The sequence below is a fragment of the Scardinius erythrophthalmus genome (genome assembly GCF_964197995.2).
Source record: "Scardinius erythrophthalmus genome assembly, chromosome: 10".
Lineage (NCBI taxonomy): Eukaryota > Metazoa > Chordata > Actinopteri > Cypriniformes > Leuciscidae > Scardinius > Scardinius erythrophthalmus.
This window is the reverse complement of record NC_138230.1, coordinates 5,708,793-5,721,279: the sequence shown is the minus strand read 5'-3', so window position 1 is coordinate 5,721,279 and position 12,487 is coordinate 5,708,793. Positions and strand designations below refer to the sequence as shown.

The 12,487-nt window shown below is 37.3% G+C and overlaps 3 protein-coding genes across 3 annotated transcripts in view; all 3 read right to left on the bottom strand.

The window, feature by feature from the left end:
- Positions 1-12,487, bottom strand: part of LOC308697125 (uncharacterized protein) — a 450,215-nt gene that overhangs the window by 141,423 nt on the left and 296,305 nt on the right. The gene's annotated exons all lie outside the window — the stretch shown is intronic.
- Positions 1,252-4,761, bottom strand: LOC308697177 (uncharacterized protein). The gene is made up of 4 exons (XM_081376320.1): positions 4,683-4,761; positions 4,229-4,576; positions 3,626-3,691; positions 1,252-2,177 (listed from the first exon to the last, which is right to left on the bottom strand). The coding sequence occupies exons 1-4, from the start codon at positions 4,699-4,701 to the stop codon at positions 2,005-2,007; spliced, it is 606 nt and encodes a 201-aa protein (XP_081232446.1). The 5' UTR covers positions 4,702-4,761; the 3' UTR covers positions 1,252-2,004.
- LOC308697187 (uncharacterized protein) lies at positions 5,113-8,876 on the bottom strand. Its single transcript, XM_081376336.1, has 5 exons — positions 8,794-8,876; positions 7,286-7,330; positions 6,900-7,166; positions 6,347-6,409; positions 5,113-6,212 (listed from the first exon to the last, which is right to left on the bottom strand). The coding sequence occupies exons 1-5, from the start codon at positions 8,822-8,824 to the stop codon at positions 6,133-6,135; spliced, it is 486 nt and encodes a 161-aa protein (XP_081232462.1). The 5' UTR covers positions 8,825-8,876; the 3' UTR covers positions 5,113-6,132.

Sequence of the window (12,487 nt, the reverse complement as noted above, 5' to 3'; positions counted from 1 at the left end):
GTAAGAGAAACCCCCCCCCCCCCCAAAAAAAAAAACAAAACAAAAAAAAAACACACTTGATGCGAGTAAAAATGAAGAAAAGAACAACTAGGAAATTATATCGCTGCACACACACACCGCCATCTTACTAATGACAAATATGTTTATTAAACATACAAATAAATTACAATGGCATCCCAATGAACAAAACATCGGAATAATAAAGTTGGTGTAGGAATTATTACTGAGCACCAGATGGCGAAGTAGAGCACTGTGTCAAAAGCTTCGAAGCACCAACGCAAAGAAGTTTGTGGTAGAAGCCTCGTTTCTATTTTTTACAGTCGGTTTAGAGACTGGAACAGTTGAATTGCTCGGCTTTGAAGCGAAAATCTGAAGATGAGATTATCCTGCTGGTCATCATATGCCATAGCCTATATATATGGCTATAGGCTATATGTACAAATATAGTATATTATTAATGTTAGTAGCCTATTTTGATTTCTTAGCATAATGTCCTTTTAGTGTCAGTGATAGTCCGTTTCTTATAACCCCATTATACTTGGTATACTTGCATCATCATTATACAGTCAGACAGGAAATCATTCTGCATTGCATGACAATGGTGTGAAAGTGTGATGGAAGATCTGACATTGGCTTTAAACAGTGTTTGAACAGGTTTAGCTTTGGTAATGATGACTCATTAAAACATAATTTCTGTTTACTGCTGTTTATTTGATCATAACTCTCAACAACTGCTCATTATGCCATCATCGCATGGCAATATGCATTGGCTCGTTTAGTTACACTCGAAGATTGGCCTCATCGTCATGACCTCGAGAGTGACCGACTGAAAGGGAACTTAATGTTTCCATTATATTACTAATTACTAACTCTTTTCCATAATGTTCCAATATGTCACAATTTACCTGTGAATACATACTGTTCTTAATGGAGCATTATTATATCATATTAACATGCCTAAGACTTTTGCACAGTACTGCGTATATATATATATTTAATAACCTAGTATACATATTATTAGTGTTAGTACTTAGTAGCCTATTTTGATTTCTTGGCATAAGTGACATCCTTTTAGTGTCAGTGATACTCAGTTTCTTATAACCCCATTTGGTTTTACTTGCATCATCATTATGCAGTCAGACATATACTGCATTGCATGACAATGGTGTGAAAGTGTGATGGAAGATCTGACATTGACTTTAAACAGTGTTTGAACAGGTTTAGCGTAATGATGACTCATTAAAACAATTTCTGTATACTGCTGTTTATTTGATCATAACACTCAACAACACATTTATCATTGAAGACATCGGTTGACATTTTTATTAAATCAAGGTTTATGTGACAGAAGAGATTTACATTTATATCTTATCTTGAAAACAGCTTATATGTATATTAATGCTCCCCTACATAAATATATGAAGTCTAAAAGTATAGTCAGACACAATGTTCATTTTTACCACAAGTCCTGCTGGTCTAATGATATTAAAGCTTTTGTTTGCTTGTATTATATAGAAGCCATTACAAGGACATTGGCTCATTATTGTCCAGCACAAATGAACCACACAAACCTGAATAATCACCACAACCATTAATGATTGCTTAAAGGGATAGTTCACCCCAAAATGCAAATTCTGTCATCATTTACTCACCCTCAAGTTGTTACAAACCTGTATGAGTAAATTATGAAATTTAATGATCCCTTTAAGTTTCAATTTACTGAAAACTGGTAACATTGGCCACAATATCTCAGTTTCTCTGAAGTGAAAGTAAGATCTGGCCAGCTGGAAAAGCATCTGAACCACAGTTATCTATTTTAATAAGTGTTACCCTACAGCAATGCTGATTTTACTGGTAGGAATTAATTGAGATAGATTGTGAAATAAAGCACAGAAATCTGTCATTTAGGTGATTTTTGAGGAATTGAGCTCCATGTTTCGCTGCGGTCCATCCTTTCTGCCAGCCGTGATAGTGAACGATTCATAAATAATAATGATAAATGTGTCATATAGCTGATTTGTAGCTCATTATAGATGCACGTTTCGCTGCTTTCCATCCTTTCTGCTGTCCACGATGGTAAATGATTCCTCCTGCAATGACTGTGGCCAGAAAAAACACAAACGCAGCCAGTCCAACACCACCGAACATCAGCACACGCTCCGTCACCGTCACCTCGTCTACAGAGACAGAAAAGCGTTTTGCAGAATGAAGACAGAAATTTCTGGCACTAAATTCTGAGTTACAGTTGTAATCAAAATTATTCAACCGCCATTGCAAATCAGGGATATTGGCAACATTAACAGACTTTCAGCTGTTTGTAATTAACAAATCAAACAAAAGTAATTTAAATAGCTCAAAACAACATTTGGTTTAAGTGGTTTCCACAAATTCAAAGGAAATGGCACTTTTAATGACTTCTGCAGTCTCAAAAGTATTCACTAATCAAGGGCTTCATTAGTTGCATCAGGTGTGCTTGAGCTAGAACACATTAAATATCTGAACTGGCGAGGTTTGCTGAGTGTCACGTTTGATTGCATGTTAGAAATATGGCAAACATTTTTTCCAAAAAGTTAAGAGAAGATATAATCTGCCTTCACAAACAAGGAACAGGATAAAATAAGATAGCAAATGCACTAAATGTTCCTTGAGACACAGTTGGAAGCATAGTTTTCAAGTTCAGAGTTAAAGGAACAGTGTTTACACTTCCTGGACGGGACAGAAAAAGGAAGCTATCAACGATTTCTGAGAAGGCAGGTTCAGAAAAACCCTTGAGTGACTGCAAAAGACCTGCAGCAAGACTTGATGGCAACAGGCACTGAGGTTTCAGTACTAAACGCATGCTAGAACTCCGAGACTACACCACTACTGACCCATAAGCACAATAAAAGTGCTCAAAATCATATAAATAAACCACATAAGTTTTGGGATTCTGTTCTGTGGAGCGATGAAACAAATCTGGAACTTTAAGGCCCTATGGATCAGTAGTATGTCTGGAGGAAGAAGAAGGAGAATATGCTGAAATGAACACTGTCTACAGTTAAACATGGGGCTCGTGATGCTCTGCGGCTGATTTACGTTCTCTATCACTGGAAACCTGCTGTGTGTGGAATGCAAGATGGATTCAATGAAGTATCAGGAAATCCCATACACAAAATAAATATATTTGAATTATATTTTCAGGATATATTTTGGAATATATGCAAATATTTGAAATTGGCCCAATAAATATATTTCATACTTATATTTCATATATTTTTGTTATATTTCAGAATATATTTCAATGTATTTGGAATATATGCCACATATTTTTTTGGCATTTTTGGGGACCCATACAGAAAAAAATACATTGAAATATATTCTGAAGAATATAAAGAAGGCGCAAACCCATGAATATCACTGAACTGCAGGCCTTTGCTCACGAGGAACGAGCTCAGATTCCTCAGAAACGCTATACCAGGAGCTGCTGTCTGGTTATACATCTCGTTTGAAGCACGTCAGAACAGCGAAAGGCTGAACTAGGTACTAAAGATCCATGAAGGGGTTGAATAATCAAGTGTACATGCTTTGGCAAATCATTACTTTTTTTTTGAGTTGTGAGAAAATCAAGAATAACATCCGCTCTTACCGATCTCCACATCTTCTGGCGGCTCTGTGACAGAATTATCTTTGTCCTCTCTGTCTGTCAGCTTGTCTGAAAATGATTTAATGTATTGATCACTGTATCAATGCTACAATTTTCTATGTAATAATCATTTGTTAACAAACAAGTATTCATTACTTCAATGAGCTCTATCTACATTATTACATTGTTTAATTATTTTTAGCCAACTGTGATTTTGTATATATGTATACTGAAAAACATAACTTAGACAGTTTCCTCTGCTAAACAGATCACTCTAAATTGTAATATGGACTTATGCATTTTCTGTAAAGCTGCTTTGAAACTATGTGTATTGTGAAAAGTGCTATACAAATAAATGTGAATTAAAAACAAAGAGAAGTTAATCAAAAAATTAATATTATTGTAGTTTCAATATTACTATAACAGCAGCTCTTTCCTCAACAAGAATCATTCAAACACTGCACTTACACACTCAACTCTAATACTTAGTGAACGAGGTTTGATCAGATCACTAGCAGCACTGGTACTTAATTAAATTAGCACAAATATCTCAACATTGAAAGCATTATGAAGATTTGAGTGAGAATGAAACATCACAGCACTAACCCTCAATCTCCAGTCTGATGGGTTTCTGGAAGCGCATCTCTGAAGACGACACAGATTTTGTTCCACAGAAATAAAGTCCTGAATCTGACTCTGTTACTCCAGTAATAACTAGCGTGACTGCAGTGATCTCTATATCTGCATCAACTCTCAGACGACTTCTGTTGAGATTGTACGTAACTAGAAGTTTTCTTCCGGCTGTATTGCTGGTTTTTGCAGATATTAGTTGGGTTAGTTGTTGAGAATACTGATGAAACCAGGCGATCTCATATCTGTCGCTCATGTTGCAGTTCAGACTGATTCTGTCCTTCAGCTCGACTCTGAACAGAGTCACTTCATCTTCTAGAACATCTGGAGGAAAATGATAAACCAATTCTCTGAAATAGTTTTGATACAAATAACTGTTGTATGTGAGGTTAAAATTAAAGTTAAGTCCAAGTTTAAAGAATGTTCTTACCACTGGTAATTATTAGCATATTCCAGGAAGAAAAAACACAGAACAAAATTATTTTCTCCGTTTTGTATGTTGACCTGTGTCGATCAACCTTCTGGTTTCATAACAATGCAGAGACTTAAACCACAAAGTGTTTCCACTTCCTTTCATAAATGAGAGCTGTGTTCTCTTACAGATGTTTTTATCACGTATGCTTCAAACCTTTATGTGCAATACCATAATGAAAATACATATTTTATTGGATGTGGTCTGTGTGTGTGTGTTGTAGTCAAATATGAGAAACTATTTATCAGCTTCATCAAATCTAAATGATAAATGAGGCTCAACTCAAAGCTTCTTTCATATTTGGCAAATTTTATAAACCCTTAATTTGAAATCAAAATTTAAACATACAAAACAAACATTTGTCACATCAACAGGGTTTTCATCACAGATTAAGTTATTATTACAGTACAATGACCTAATGCATAGTTCAGGTAAGAAAACAACTTAACTTACACAAGTACCTTAAGTTAAATTTGTGCAGTAAATGAATTAATCAAATATATTTTATATAATTTTATATACATTTTTTTTGGAATAGTAAAGCTACAGCAATGCAAAAACTGAATGTGCAACATGAGCATATAGATATAAAAGACATAAAAATAGCTTTAGAAAAAAAAAACATACAGGTGCTTTCACACTTGGTCCGAAACAATTTGATCGCCCCTGCCTCCGCTGGATTGTGTTTAGTGTATTCACATTTTTTGGTTCAGAAGCGTGATATGTTTGCATGAACACACAGACAGACGCTTCTCCTGCTGCTAATGTTAATGCTGGAGACGGTGGCAATTGCTTGCCCCGCTTTTGTACTTGGGATTTGAACTTTTGATTTGTTTCTAAGGCTCAACACAGAATGGCACTTGCATCTCGAGCTGCCGTGAAGGAGCTGCCACAATGACATCTAATTAAAAACGATATATATATAATATATAGGGGTGTAACAATATATCGTGTGTATTGTATGTATTGTGGATAGTGACAATATGTATAGTGTATAGTTCACCCAAAATAAAAATTACTGTGTGAGAAATAATTCAAGTTTTCAGAGTTTTAGTGTCAGAACAACATTAAACTAATATATATAGTGTTGAATATAATGTATAATAATGCAATGGGGGAATATTTGTGAGTCCTGATAATGCCAAATGTCATGAGTTGACATGATCCATACGTGGACCATGTTTTAAACTTTTAAGCTGGGGTTCGGATCATCAAAACGAGCTGAACTCTGAGGTCAAATGAACAAGTGTGTGCACTGAAAGTGCTAGTGTGCAAGAGTTTATAGTAGACCTCACTAAGAAGAACACCACTTAATACTCTTCAGAAAAGTCGAGTAGTTGGCGAATCTTGTGCTGGTCTGAGGTCTGAAAATGGCATAGCATTATGGCATCATTCCTTTGGCAGGAATTTAAAAAACAAAAACAAAACAGCAGAAAATCATCAGGATCAGGAGTTTGTTGGAGAAGTTTCTATCAGCACCACCTGGGACTGAAATAAACACAGGCAAAAAAAAAAAAAAAAACATCTTTGAATGAATTCCTGCATAAATGTGGGGACAAAACATTTTTTAATAAATACAATTGTGTGTATCTCAAGAATTGAGCCTTCTTTAGTTTATTTACCCACAATCCTCCCTTCTGTTGGTTTCTCTGTGTCAATCCTCCCTTCTGGTACTGTGTCACACACTGTGGAAAATTGAAGAGGGTGAGCCATACAATTATTCATTTAGAATGATAATAGAACTACATTTTTAAAATAACTTTAAAGGAATAGTTCACCCCCAAAAAAATGAAATTCTGTGAATATTCAATCCCAGTAAAGCTATTCCAGTTCTCCCACGTCATGTGACTTTAAAAAATGTGACTGAATGTGATTTGAAAGCAATGACTGAGAGAAAGATTGTCAGTCAATATTGACCTTCTGTTCCTCACACAAAGCTATCATCATATGACTTTAGGCTAATGAGGATACAGCTCACCTGTTACATGGACTACTTTTATAATACATGGTGTTTTGTCCAATATTGGCATTTAAAAAAATTGGCCTCCACTTTAATTGAATAGAAAAGTTGTTTAAGCTGCACATTCTGCCACTATAATTCTCACTATCAACAAAATTATAATTTTTAAGTGAACTAATCCTTTAAAACATTGGTTGGATGATTTCTGATCTTACCAGGCTGTACAATAGTCTCGTAGAGCAGCTGAGGTACTTGCGCATTATCAGTATATATTTGTAGTGTGTACTTTGCGTCCCTCTGGAAACAACCTGGCACTGAACAGTGTCCTCCATCATACAAACTGGAGAATGTTTTATCCAGAACTGTGTCTGAACGATGTTCTACAAGAACATGAACGCTCTTGAGTTGCTTTAGCTCAGGTTCTCCATCACAAGACAGAGAACACAGGCAATCGCTGGATCTCTTCTGAAGAGCATACGGACCTGAGGATAGAAACAATGCAATATTAATATATATATGTTGATATTTCTTTTCTTTTTTTTTTTTTTTTAAGTAGTAAAACAAAAGTAAAAACATTAGCCTATAGAAATAAAATACTCACCTGCAAAATAAACAATGATCAACAACGCCGTGATTAGTCCAACTGCTGTGAAATACAAAAGATTATGTGGTTTATCAAAACTACATGTCAATTAAAGTACAGATCTGAAAAAGTGATCAGTTTTCCTAAAGCCGTGTTTACACCTGGTGTTAAGAAGCGTTTTGGTCGATCGGATCACAAGTAGACGACGCTAAATACAGGTGTAAACAGGCTCTAAAACGTTTTTAGCTTGTCCACTTTCCACCCCTTCCAGAGGTAGTTGAAAACACATTCGACCTTTTGTAGTGTAAACGCTCATGTGATCGAATGTGATCAAACAGCCACTAAAGACTGTCTTCTCTCCGTCTACTGACCTAATGAGTAACATTATGGGAAGAGCTCTAGTCAGATGGGATATAAACTTTATCAGCTGAAGACCCAAGTTTGGTTTGAAGGGGAAAAAACATACACAATGTTCTCTCTCCATTCCAGATTTCTAACACACACTCACAGCGTTCGGCTGATCTTGTGGCTGTCAGAGCAGAAACTAAAGCTGATGCTCTCTGTGTGTTTTTCCATAATCTCCCGTCACGTTTATATTTAAATTATGTTTTGTTCATTAGATTGAAAACCCATTAATTTACCCGCCCATAGACCCTCCTCTTGAATAAATCAGGACAGAAGTGGTTGAAAGTGGACAAAAGAGATTAAAACACCAGGTGTAAACGGAATGTGTCTCTCGTCTACTTGTGATCTGATTGACCAAAACACATCTGAATACCAGGAGTAAACAGAGCCTGAGAGCAAAAAAACACTATACCTAATCATATAGAGCTAACTCTAGACCTAGCACTTTTACATTTCTTATGCACCATTCACAAACTCCAACTTGTTATTGAGAAAGAATGAAAAAATCTAGGTGGTTATAAACTTTTCTTCTGAATAGATTTATTTGATTTTTTTTGCTCAAATTTGACTGCAGTTAAAGCCTCAGATGAGAGTTCATCAAATCCTCATGGATTCATCAAATTGAAGATTTAACAAAATTGGTTTCATCTTCAACTAATGCTCTCATTGCATTAATAATCCATGTATTTCTAAACTAATATTTATATAAAAAGTACTAAACTGTAAGAAAAAAGTCTGTAGAAAAACAGATAATGTCCTGGCAGAGAATCACAAAATTTCTGTTAAGTTTACGGACATTTCCTTAATAATGCAATAATGCAATGTATGATTCAAAACACAGGTAGAACACCTGCGAAAAATCTATATGGAAAATTCCTTCATATTAACACAGAGTGTGCTGATAAAAAAACATTATTCTGAGCAACAAAAAAAACAAAAAAAAACAATGCTGACTCACTCACTAGCTCTAGCAGTTTGACTAGAATTTTGCTGGTTGCATCAGTTTTTGACATTTTGTTGCTAAATGGAAATCAACATATATAGGAACCGAACATACAAGCTGGGTGTGATTTTAATATCTATATCTATATAAATATCTATATAAATAAATATGGACTTACATATTTTACAAGCTTTTGCAAATGTTGGCATGTTGACCGTGTAGCACGTGTGTGAATAAGGAAACTAAAATTCTCTTTTGTTCTTCCTCTGCTTAGTTCCTGTTTATTTCTCTCTCAAGCCATCATTACTGCCACCATATTGACTGGAGTGTGAAACACTGAAAGGATGAGGAAATAGGAGGGAAGAAAAAAAACATAAAAATATTGCTTCTAATTTATCCTTGCATACATGAAGTTTTTCAACCCTTCCATCAAAACCTATTTCTTTTTAGATGTTTTAATACTGATCTTTATACTTTTGTATGTTCAGATTCACTTTTTAGTAAACTAAAGGTCCACAGCTCTTCAGTAAATATGATTCACCTAGTTTCATCTCATGTCCTCTTTAAATCTGCAGTGTGGTTCACTTATAATTGACATTGTGAATATACAAATCTCGGTAGTTCCATTTATCTTCAATAAACAAATATGATGGCTATTAGTTGTATTGTCAGCTAATGACCCTTTTAGCTTGCTTTATTGTATTTTAAACATGCAGTTTTTACATTGATTTTATTTTATACGGTAATGTTGGATGGGTATAATTAATTACTAAAATTGAGGAAAAAAAATCATTTTAAGAGAGACATCAGTATCATGATATATAGCCTATATACACTGCTCAAAAAAATAAAGGGAACACTTTTTAATCAGAGAATAGCATCAAGTCAGTTAAACTCCTGGGATATTGATCTGGTCAGTTAAGTAACAGAGGGGGTTGGTAATCAGTTTCAGCTGCTTTAGTGTTAATGACATTAACAGCAGGTGCACTAGATGGGCAACAGTGAGACAACCCCCAAAACAGGAATGGTTTTACAGGTGGAGGCCACTGACATTTTTTCCCTACTCATCTTTTCAGACTGTTTTTCACCAGTTTTGCATTTGGCTAGGGTCAGTGTCACTACTGGTAGCATGAGGCGATACCTGGACCCTACAGAGGTTGCGCAGGCAGTCCAGCTCCTTCAGGATGGCTCATCAATATGTGTCATTGCCAGAAGGTTTGCTGTGTCTCCCAGCACAGTCTCAAGAGCATGGAGGAGATTCCAGAAGACAGACAGCTACTCTAGGAGAGCTGGACAGGGCCGTAGAAGGTCCTTAACCCATCAGCACTGCAGCAGGACCGGTATCTGCTCCTTTGTGCGAGGAGGAACATGATAAGCACTGCCAAGGCCCTACAAAATGACCTCCAGCAGGCCACTGGTGTGAATGTCTCTGACCAAACAATCAGAAACAGACTTCATGAGGGGGGCCTGAGGGCCCGACGTCCTCTAGTGGGCCCTGTGCTCACTGCCCAGCACCAGGGAGCTCGATTGGCATTTCCCATTGAACACCAGAATTGGCAGGTCCGCCACTGGTGCCCTGTGGTTTTCACAAATGAGAGCAGGTTCACCCTGAGCACGTGACAGACAGGAAAGGGTCTGGAGAAGCCGTGGAGAATGTTCTGCTGCCTGTAACATCGTTCAGCATGACCGGTTTGGTGGTGGGTCAGTGATGGTCTGGGGAGGCATATCCATGGAGGGACGCACAGACCTCTGCAGGCTAGACAATGGCACCCTGACTGCCATTAGGTATCGGGATGAAATCCTTGGATCCATTGTCAGACCCTATGCTGGTGCACTGGGTCCTGGGTTCCTCCTAGTGCACAACAATGCCCGGCCTCATGTGGCGAGAGCATGCAGGCAGTTCCTGGAGGATGAAGGAATGATACCATTGAAGGGCCACCACGCTCACCTGACCTACGTCCAATAGAACACCTCTGGGACATTGTGTTTCGGTCCATCTGACATCACCTGGTTGCACCTCAGACTGTCCAGGAGCTCAGTGATGCGCTGGTCCAGATCTGGGAGGAAATACCCCAGGACACCATCCGTCGTCTCATTAGGAGCATGCCCCGACATTGTCAGGCATGCATACAAGCACGTGGGGGCCATACAAACTACTGAGTACCATTTTATGTTGCTGCAATGAAATTTCAGCAAAATTGACAAGCCTGCTGCGTCATTTTTTCACTTAGATTTCCGGGGTGTCTTTGAATTCAATCCTCTGTAGGTTGATCATTTTCATTTCCATCAAACGATGTGGCATCCTTTCATTCATAACACATTACCCAGTCCATATTAGTATAGATATCCAGAATGATATTTTTCCCCATTGAGATCTGATGTGTTTTCAAAGTGTTCCTTTAATTTTTTTGAGCAGTGTATATATCATACATCATTATCACAATGGTTTAAATTGAGAAAAAAACATTTCAGAGAGACATAATTATCATATATATATGAACAAAAGGTTCTTTAATAAAACAAACTCAGGTAATCCAATAGCAGGAAGACAACATAACAGCATGTATGTGATACACGAAAAATACCGGACCACTGAAGAAACTTAAAGGTCCCGTTCTATGCCCCTTTTCACAAGATGTAAAATAAGTCTCTGATGTCCCCAGAGTGTGTATGTGAAGTTTGAGCTCAAAATACCCAACAGATCATTTTTTACAGCATGTTTAAATTGACATTTTTTGGGGCTCAGAAAAACGAGCCGTTTCAGTGTGTCCCTGTCGGTACACGATCCGTTCCACCTGCACGATCCGTTCTACGCATGCGTATAATGGGATTTTAGCAATATTGCGATTATACTTTACCAGTTTACCTCATGTAAACACAATACTTAATAATGTGATTAAGCTCATAATTGCATAAACTATAATCGTATTAAAACAGGCGGCGTACACCGTTTTTAATCGCAGCATGCGGCCATGTAAACACTTTAATCGCACTAACTGAAGTGCGCGAGTGTTTTTGTCACGCACCTTAAGCGCATATTCATTTTAAACTTGACATTAGGAAGTTTTCCCTGAACTCGTGTCAACACACTGTCAAAATACGTCCATAAGTCTGCCTTCATCCAGAAACAGCTCAAATAACGTGACAGCAGTGTATAAAACTGTTACAGGCACCGATATAATATTTCTGTCTTCATCACGGCACAGAATAACCAAATACGTCCATAAGAACCCGTTTGTTATTTAACGTACGTAATTACGCGCATGCGTGAAACGGATCGTGTAGGTTGAACGGATCGTGTACCGACAGTCCCCTTTAAATGCAAATGAGCTGCTGCTGGACGACACAGGGGGCGGAGCTTCATGAGCTCGTGCTCAGTCTGTCAGGAAAAATTCATCTCACGGAATGATGATAATATCAGAAACTCTCAGTAACGGCGTTCATTTCGAGTCGGACAATAATGCCTACAGAGTCAGAGTGCTGTATAGAGATGAAACAGGTATGGTTTAGTAGTTTAATTACGGTTATTATAACGTTTTTGTCATCTGCTTGTAGGCTATGTATCCATTATTTATTAATAGCCTACAAGTCTGCTGTCTGAATGATGATCAAACATGTACTGATGAGTTTAATAAAGTTTATTGTACATCACACAAAAGATGAAGCGTCAGTTTTACTTCAGAAAATCACCGTAAGAGCTGAGTAAACACAGTAGGCTAAGTTATAAGAAGTGCGCAAGTAGCCAGTAGAGTTGAGGGAGCATTCCTGTGGGCGGAGGTTAGTCAAGAAACGGTTCTGGTGATGTCACTAATGCAGGATGTAGAGGGATGTAGTCCAATCGAGCCGTTTTTTGTAGTCAACTTCTGTTAAAT